The sequence below is a fragment of the Macaca fascicularis genome, chromosome 11 (assembly GCF_037993035.2).
Source record: "Macaca fascicularis isolate 582-1 chromosome 11, T2T-MFA8v1.1".
In the NCBI taxonomy this organism is placed as follows: domain Eukaryota; kingdom Metazoa; phylum Chordata; class Mammalia; order Primates; family Cercopithecidae; genus Macaca; species Macaca fascicularis.
Window position 1 is genome coordinate 62,224,701 of NC_088385.1, and position 9,329 is coordinate 62,234,029.

General features: G+C 32.8%; 1 protein-coding gene across 1 annotated transcript; it reads left to right on the plus strand.

Moving 5' to 3' along the window:
• Nucleotides 1-2,618: 2,618 nt before the first annotated feature.
• Nucleotides 2,619-3,554, plus strand: LOC102125717 (olfactory receptor 6C76). Its single transcript, XM_005571113.3, has one exon. The coding sequence runs from the start codon at nt 2,619-2,621 to the stop codon at nt 3,552-3,554; it is 936 nt and encodes a 311-aa protein (XP_005571170.3).
• Nucleotides 3,555-9,329: the final 5,775 nt, after the last annotated feature.

Below are 9,329 nucleotides of genomic sequence, written 5' to 3' on the forward strand. Positions count from 1 at the left end.
GCACATAAACATTTGAATATATGTTAACATCACATGAAGGCATCTTCTTCAAATAAAAAGATTCATGTTGTGATTTTTTTCTTAAATTATATTTGTCTCTACAGTTGTGATAAAGTCTTTAATAAGTCAATGACTGAGTTTTTATTACTGAAGTACCATTACTGTTTATGCAAATGTAATTTAAATATCCTGGTTTCCACTTCTATAACATATTCAACAAGAAGATACTGTTTTTCAAGCCAGGAACAATGGTGCACACCTGCAGCTCCAGCTACTCAGGAGCTTGAGGCAGGAAGTTCATTTGAGGTCAGGAGTTCAAGGCTGCAATCCTGCCTATGAATAGCCACTGTACTTCAGCTTGGGCAACATAGTGAGACCTCCTCTCTTAAAAAACATGTAATTATTTCTTTTAAAAAAGAAGAAGTTACTATTTTTAATCGTATTTTTAGCACTGTATTGAATTACTGCATTGAGAAGGATCTCAATTTATTGTGCTCATATGTAAAAATATATTTTGCCTAAAGTATTAAAAGAATTTGTTGTTTTATATATATGTGGAAAATAATACAGAAATGTAGAGATGAAATTTGAGTTGCTTCTAATTTTAGATAAATACTAGTTAGTCAGCTCAATTGATGAAAGGAGTTACACTCCCTGTGTAAGTTTCACCAGTGAGAGTGTATATTATTCTTCAGTGATTTCAACATTGTTTCAAAGATTATTATACCAGATACTTTTTCTTTCATAGACCCCTGGCTTATTTTGCTTGTCATATTTTAAATTGCTTTTTCCCGTCATATTTTAAATCGCTTTTTCCCGTAGCCTTAAGGATGATACAAAACAATGAACATTGCATGTTGTTGGTTTATTTTTGCTAGACCTCACTCCTCCCCAGACACACGGCTGACATCCTGCTTGATAATTTTCTCAGTCTTCTCCTGGGACACAGGTCCCAAAATCAACCAATTAAAATCTGATTGCTGGAGTCGATCTTGTACATGGATTCACTAGGGCCCTATTATTGTTTATCCCAAATGTCATTAAGCATTTGTCTGCCTTAAAGCATATTTCTGAAATTATGTAAAGGAGACATATTAAAGGTATTGTTTACTTTTTTCCTAGGGAAAATTAATAGAAATGGCCCTCTGTGAAGTAGCAGAATAGCCTATCATAAATAATTCTGTAAGTTTTTTCATTTATGTCAGCAAAACTTTTAAGGATTTATTGTTAAAATGGTTGGTGGAATATTTCAGGCTTCCAGATTTTGGACAATGTTGGGTGGAAACATGAGGAGACTATTTTACTGAATGTTTTAAGATGAAACACGCAGATCTTTTTGAAGAAATCTGTAACTTTGTAGGAGGAGAGAAAAAAGCAGCTATTTCTTCATGTAAAATTGACCCACTACATGACTTTTGATTTAAGAGAATTGAGCACATTATTTTGTGTTCAGTATTTAACTCTCACCATCCAAATTTTCATAATACATAAGTATTCTGAATTTATTTTTTGTGATTTAGCTTCTATTCATTCTGTTCTGTAGCATTGATTAATCTCCTAAGATATATTTATTTCCCTTTCTGTCTCTTATGTATACGCATATTTAATAGTTCAATAAATTAATGGAGATATAAAAATCTTTTAAATGGTAATTTCTAGCAATTAAATAGGTGGAACATAGCATGATTTTCTTAATATTTATACATTTACACTTAGAAAGAGCTGGTGCATATTACAGATGCGGGTGTCCAAGACAGCTAGTAGACAACATATGTGAAGTATTTGTGCATTTTATATCTGATTTACATATATGAAGTAGTTGTGTACTTCATTAAAATATTTTCTGAACATGCTCTTGGGTGCCTGACTACATTTAAAACATTTTACTAGAAATTTTGAAACATTCAGCTGAAAAACACTACATTAATTGGATTTTAATGAAAAGGCTTAAAGAGAGTATAAAATCAAGTATAAAGATAGGGGTTTCGGAGGCTCCTGTATTACCTGAAAATAGGATGTGTGATGGATTGAAAAAAATATTGGATACTATCTATATAAAGCCATTGTTTAAATGTTCAAAACACTTTAGAATGACTTACCCACTGAATTATTATTTTGTTTTACAAGTAAAGGAGTAAAAGATAAATTAACAGAGGTAGTAATGTCTACATCCTAAAAAAGATATTTAGAATTTTCACCAAAAAATTGGGTTGATCACTGATTTACATCATCAGTCAGAATTTTTATTCCTATAAAAGATACAGTAAGCAAAGCATAATGCCCCCGACATTTTAGCTAAATAGTAAAGCATTAGAAAAGTTTATGTTTTATTAATAAATTTCCCCAAAATAAATGTAAACTATGGAGACAGAATAAATATGTAGCAGAGACTGATATTAAATACGGAAGATATATCTTTAAAAGCAGAATTATGGAAAATGAGAACTATAAATGTGTATACATACACTATTTTATAAGTCCCACGTGCTTCTAGTCACAATTCAATAGTATTTGAAAAGAAAAATGTGCAAATATTTATACTTGTCTTTGGACTCATTGTTTTGTTGTTTTTGATGTTGATTTTATCAGTAATCTCTGACAGGAATCAATCATCAGAAATGAAAAATAGAACATCAGTGACAGATTTCATCCTCCTGGGTCTGACAGATCATCCACAACTACAGGTTGTGATTTTCTCCTCTCTATTTCTTACATATGTACTGAGTGTTACTGGAAATCTAACTATCATCTCCCTTACCCTGCTGGATTCCCATCTGAAGACTCCCATGTATTTCTTCCTCAGGAATTTCTCCTTCTTGGAAATTTCATTTACTTCTGTCTGTAATCCTAGATTTCTGATCAGCATTCTAACAGGGGACAAATCCATATCTTATAATGCTTGTGCAGCTCAGCTATTTTTCTTTATCTTTCTTGGTTCAACGGAGTTTTTCCTCCTAGCCTCTATGTCCTATGATCGCTTTGTGGCTATATGTAAGCCTCTGCATTATACAACCATCATGAGTGACAGGATCTGTTATCAGCTTATAATCAGCTCTTGGCTGGCTGGTTTCTTGGTAATTTTTCCACCGCTGGCCATGGGCTTACAGCTGGATTTCTGTGACTCCAATATCATTGACCACTTTACCTGTGACTCTGCTCCTTTGCTGCAAATCTCTTGCACAGACACAAGTACTCTAGAGCTCATGAGCTTTATTTTAGCTCTGTTTACTCTTATATCCACTTTGATATTAGTAGTTTTGTCCTATACTTACATCATCAGAACTATTCTGAGAATCCCCTCAGTACAGCAAAGAAAAAAAGCCTTTACAACCTGCTCCTCACATATGATTGTTGTCTCTATCTCTTATGGAAGCTGCATCTTCATGTATGTGAAAACATCAGCAAAGGAAGGAGTTGCTTTGACAAAAGGAGTAGCTATACTCAATACCTCTGTCGCTCCTATGCTGAATCCATTTATTTACACTCTAAGAAACCAGCAGGTGAAACAAGCATTTAAGGATGTTCTGAGGAAGATTTTCCAAAAAAAGCATTGATTTGAATGCAATTTATTAATGAAATACACACATATTTTTTACCAAAGAATGAATAAAGATTTCAGTTTTAGTTCCTTTCTGTCTTTTTATTTGTATATCTTTTCAGAAACACAACTGTTTCTACTATTTTATTTAATGTTAAATTAAATACTAATGTATTTAATGTTCTTACAAGTCCTTATATGAATTTATATAGAAAAGTCATTATTAAATGATCTGATGCACATTCCCATGGTACAACTCAAAGAAGGAACTAAAGCCATTTCCTATATTAATCTATATACTTAAAATAATACAATTGTAATTATATTTATCACTGCCAAGCTTATTTCAACAGAATATGATAATGTATCATCTATGTTAAGTCACATAGGTGAATATATGAATGTACATGCACATGTATGTAGTCAGATATACATGTGTGTTTGTTTCTGTGTCAATGTTTGTGTATATATGTATAAATTCATATATTCATATATTTGCATATATGAATATACATACATGTACACATTGCATGTTCATAATTCACATATATGAATATGCACACATATATACATATATTCTAAAGATATTATATTTGTATATAATATCTTTATATATTATAAATAGTACATATTTATAATATACTATATATGTGTGTACATTCATATATGTGACTATATGAAGAGTGACTAATATATTCACTCTTTCAGTTTTTTTTTCTTTAAAATGAAACTTAAATGAAACTTATGGGATATAGTAATAACTGGTATATGAACAAACTCTAAGAATTTAATAATTTAAATAGGGGAATTAATTTTTATCGTGATAATATTTAACTTATGCTTAACTTATATCCTATATAAAATACAAAAAATAAATTACATGTTTGTCATTATGACAGCAAATTATGAATTAGAATAACCTTTATTAGTTTTTCTTTTGTTTTTAGATCAATTTATTGTGAATGCTTAAATAACAAAATCAATTAATATAACAAACCGTGTCATTAAGGATAATTTCCTGAGTGTAGAAATTTTCTAATTATAGTTATTACTTAAGAAAAGTGTGATAGCATTTAGCCACATTTCTATAAAACATTTCTACAGAGAACTAGCAACATCTGGCTTGGGAATAATGCTCTCTGAGGATTTTTATCCAAGATTGTTATTTACAACTCAATAACCATGCAATATAGTAGCTTATGGTATTGTTTTCTGTCCTTTATCTGTTGTTTCAGACTAGTTTTGATACAATTTGCCCACTGTATTATGTGTGATTATATTAGTTGCCAAATAAATATCAAAATAAAACATGTTTCAGCAAAAAAAAAAAAAAAAGATTTATTGGATTGATAATCTTAGGAAGACTTAAAAGTTCTGAATTATTCTGTTTAGCTCAGGAGTCAGAAAAAAGGATTCACATGTGCCATGACACCATCTTGCTCAATCTCACCTTTGTATACCTCTGTGTCTTCCTGTTTTTATATGTCATATCTTTATTGTTTATGTTTATTTTCTTCTTCCTTACTACAGATACTCTTTTGTCACATTATAAATAGACTTTGCACTCTCCCATTTATTCTTTTCAATTCATGAAACAATGAAAACAGACTCCCTAGGACCAACTCCAACAGAAGTGTCAGTTGAAAAGAGTTGATTGACCCATCTTTGAGTAGGTGTTAGTCATCGACATTTCTTTGATCCAAGAGGATCAGTTATATGATTCTCGGCCATAGTGTGTTGGTTAGTGTATGCATGGTAGAGTTAGGCTGTTTGGGTTTGTAAGTCTGACTCTGTGGTTTGCAAGCTTGAGACTTTGCTGGCCATCCTTAAAATGCTTAGTAATGTTAATTATATTATTATTGTCATTGTTATTGTAGTTACTGTTATTTACATGGCCTACCTGGGTCACATTGTTCTTTGAGAGGTGGAGTTGGGGGCTGGTAGTTATTCTTGCTTGAAAGTAAGAGAAAAATAATTCTTGAGTAAACAAAATGCCATTCAAACCTAAATCAGCCAAATCTATTTGGTCAATTTGGCTGTGTCGAAAGCATGGCTACCTGTAGATACAGATACTTACAAGGTAAGGGGCAAATGATAATGCATTCAAAACTCTTCAAAAACTGGCATCCCCTGAGTAAATTTATGATAGTAAAGGATTGACCTTATGCCTTGTCCAAGTGTCATATTTTATCTTGGATTCCTACCAATTACAGTCAAAAGAGAGTTAAATATAGAAAGCATAATGTTCATTTCCATTATGCTTTATGTGTAAGTAAACATTATAACTTAAAAATGGTTACTAGTGGCTGGAGTTTTCATGTTCCCTATGTAGAAAGCCACATTCTTGGCATCTGCATACTAGAGCAGCTAAGATTCTTTGGACAGTAAGATGATGTAGGAAATAATTATCATCATTCATTTTTCATTGTGTTTGCTTGCTTTTTTTAACTAGATGTGAAAATACATGACAAATCATTCCTCTCCACGAAAGCACCTGTGATGTCCACACAACCCAAACCAAATGTTTTTCTTACTGGATTGCACTTTAATACTGCTAAATTCTGATTTGGAGGATTTATTTTGTATTAACGAAGTAGCTAACTCTCCTTAATTGATGTGCAGCAAGTTTAACCTCTCAGTTACTTGGCTTTATTAACTGTCAAATTGGGTTAACACTCCATCACTCACAGAATTTTTAAAATTCATTGAGAGTAAATTAAGTCATTTAAACTGTTTGTTTCAGGAACTCGATAGATATTTGTTATTATTTTACTATATAATCTCCCTTTTTTCATGCATTCTTCAACCCTGGATTTTAAAAAATTGCACATTTCTACTCGTTTTGTTTACGACATTCTTTCCCCAGTTTACCCATTGCGTATTTGTCTTCTGTAACTAAGCCATTGACAGTATGTTTATTGTCATTCTGTATATGCCCTGCCTTTTAAAATTGTGTCTCAGAGTTTAATACTATATTCTGAGACAATGGCTTTTAAATTTAAGTCTAACCTACTTTTATCATATGCCCAAGGCCTAACTATCTGATTTTCTAATTTTCATCACGAAGAAGTGGCTTGGATAGTGGGTATCATAACCAAAGTCTTTTTTTTTCTTCTGGATCTTAACCCCAAAATAACCTTAAATAAGCCTACACTCTAAAACAACAATAACAACAAAACTCCATCCTTGCTAAACAATATCACGTAAAATGACATTATCTTAGTCATAATATCATTTATGGAGATTGCCCTACAAGCTGTCCCTTCTTTATAGCATATCTAGAACTGCCAATGCAAATATTCCATGGACTTTTATTTTATTTTATTCTTTTTTTGTTTGTATAAGTTTATAGGGCATAAGTGTAATTTTGTTACGTGTGTAGATTGTGTAATGGTGAAGTCAGGGCTCTTAGGGTATCACTCAAATAATATACATTGTACCCACTAAGTAACTTCTCATCATCTACCCCTCCCACCTCCTCAGCCTTCCAAGTCACCATTGTCTATTATTCCACACTCTACATGCATGCTTGCACATTATTTGGTTCCTATCTATAAGTGAGAACATACAGTACTTGTCTTTCGCTCTCTGACTTGTTTCACTTAAGTGATGGCCTCCAGTTCCATCTATCTTGTTTAATTTTATTTTTTATTTTTTTTATTATATTTTAAGTTCTAGGGTACATGTGCACACCATGCAGGTTTGTTACATATGTATACTTGTGCCATGTTGGTGTGCTGCACCCATCAACTTGTCAGCACCCATCAACTCGTCATTTACAACAGGTATAACTCCCAATGCAATCCCTCTCCCTTCTCCCCTCCCCATAATAGGCCCCGGTGTGTGATGTTCCCCTTCCAGAGTCCAAGTGATCTCATTGTTCAGTTCCCACCTATGAGTGAGAACATGTGGTGTTTGGTTTTCTGTTCTTGCGATACTTTGCTGAGAATGATGGTTTCCAGCTGCATCCATGTCCCTACAAAGGACACAAACTCATCCTTTTTTATGGCTGCATAGTATTCCATGGTGTATATGTGCCACATTTTCTTAATCCAGTCTGTCACTGATGGACATTTGGATTGATTCCAAGTCTTTGCTATTGTGAATAGTGCCGCAATAAACATACGTGTGCATGTGTCTTTATAGCAGCATGATTTATAATCCTTTGGGTATATACCCAGTAATGGGATGGCTGGGTCATATGGTATTTCTAGTTCTAGATCCTGGAGGAATCGCCATACTGTTTTCCACAATGGTTGAACCAGTTTACAATCCCAACAACAGTGTAAATGTGTTCCTATTTCTCCACATCCTCTCCAGCACCTGTTGTTTCCTGACTTTTTAATGATCACCATTCTAACTGATGTGAGATGGTATCTCATTGTGGTTTTGTTTAATTTTATACCTCTGCTTTTGTGAATAGCACTGCGATGAGCATATGAGTACAGGCAGGTATTGTTTTATTTAATTATTTATTTAAATAATTTCTTTAATGACATTTAAATAATTAATGATTTAAGTGATTAATGTTTTTAATGATTTATTTGAATTATTAATGATTTATTTTCCTTCTTTCCAATTCAATGAGTTCTTTTCTTTCTTTCCTCTTCACTAGTAGGGTGTTGCTGGGTCAAAGGGTAGTTCTATTTTTGTTCTTTGAGAGATCTTAATAGGATTTTCCATAGAGGCTGTACTAATTTACATTCCCATCAGTCTTTGTAAGAGTTCTCTTTTCTCTACATCCTTGCCAGCACATGTTATTTTTTATCATCTTAGTAATAGCCATTCTCACTGGTATAAGATGATATCTCATTGCAGTTTTAATTTGCATTTCTCTGATGATTAGTAATGTTAAGCATTTTTTCACATACCTGTTGGCCATTCATATGGTTTCTTTTGAAAAATACCTATTCATGTCCTTTTCCACTTTTAATGGAATTACATGTATTGTTGTTGTTATCATTGAGTTGTTTTGAGTTCCTTATAAAATCTGGATATTTGTCCTTTGTCAGACGCATAGTTTGCAAATATTTTCTCCCATTCTGCAGGTTGTCTTTTCACTCTGTTGATTATCTCTTTGCTGTGCAGAATTTTTTGGGGGGTTGAATTAAGTTCCATTTGTCTATTTTTGTTTTTTTGCCTGTGCCCCAGCTACATTTCTCTGTGGATATCTGACTGCTCATAAAAATCAAGTATCAAAAACTGAAAGATTTGTCTTTTTCCTACAGTCAAACTTGCTTTCCTTCTGATCATTTATTTGTGGAGTTACCTAATTTGCCAAACCATAAGCCCAGGGTTCATCTCTTACTACTTCTTTTCCTTTTCTTACTTCAAATTTTCATTAAAGTTCATTTATTCTACCTTCACATGTTTCTCACGTCATCTTATTGATCTCTGCACCAATGAGATTATGTTATAAAGACAGCAAATAGCCATGAGCATTGATCTCTCCCAAGGTCTTACCCAAGTTCAATGATCATGGGTATCGTCAGCAATGAGGCTCACAATTCTCAGGGTGCCCAGAAGCCACTGGGCAAATCGCATATTGAGTCACTGTTGACTCTTACTTGCTGCCAGAAACTGCTGCCAAATAACACTGGCTTCTCCTTTTTTTGATAGTCCAAATTCAATGAGAGTATTTCTAAGGTGGAAACTTACCTGCTGGAAAGGCAGAATCTTCAAACATTTTCTAGAAACATTCATTTCTAATAAATGAAATTAGCAATTTTGTAAGACAGAAAGTTAATTTATAAAACTAAATGTGTATATTTATAGTAGCAATAAGTAGTTG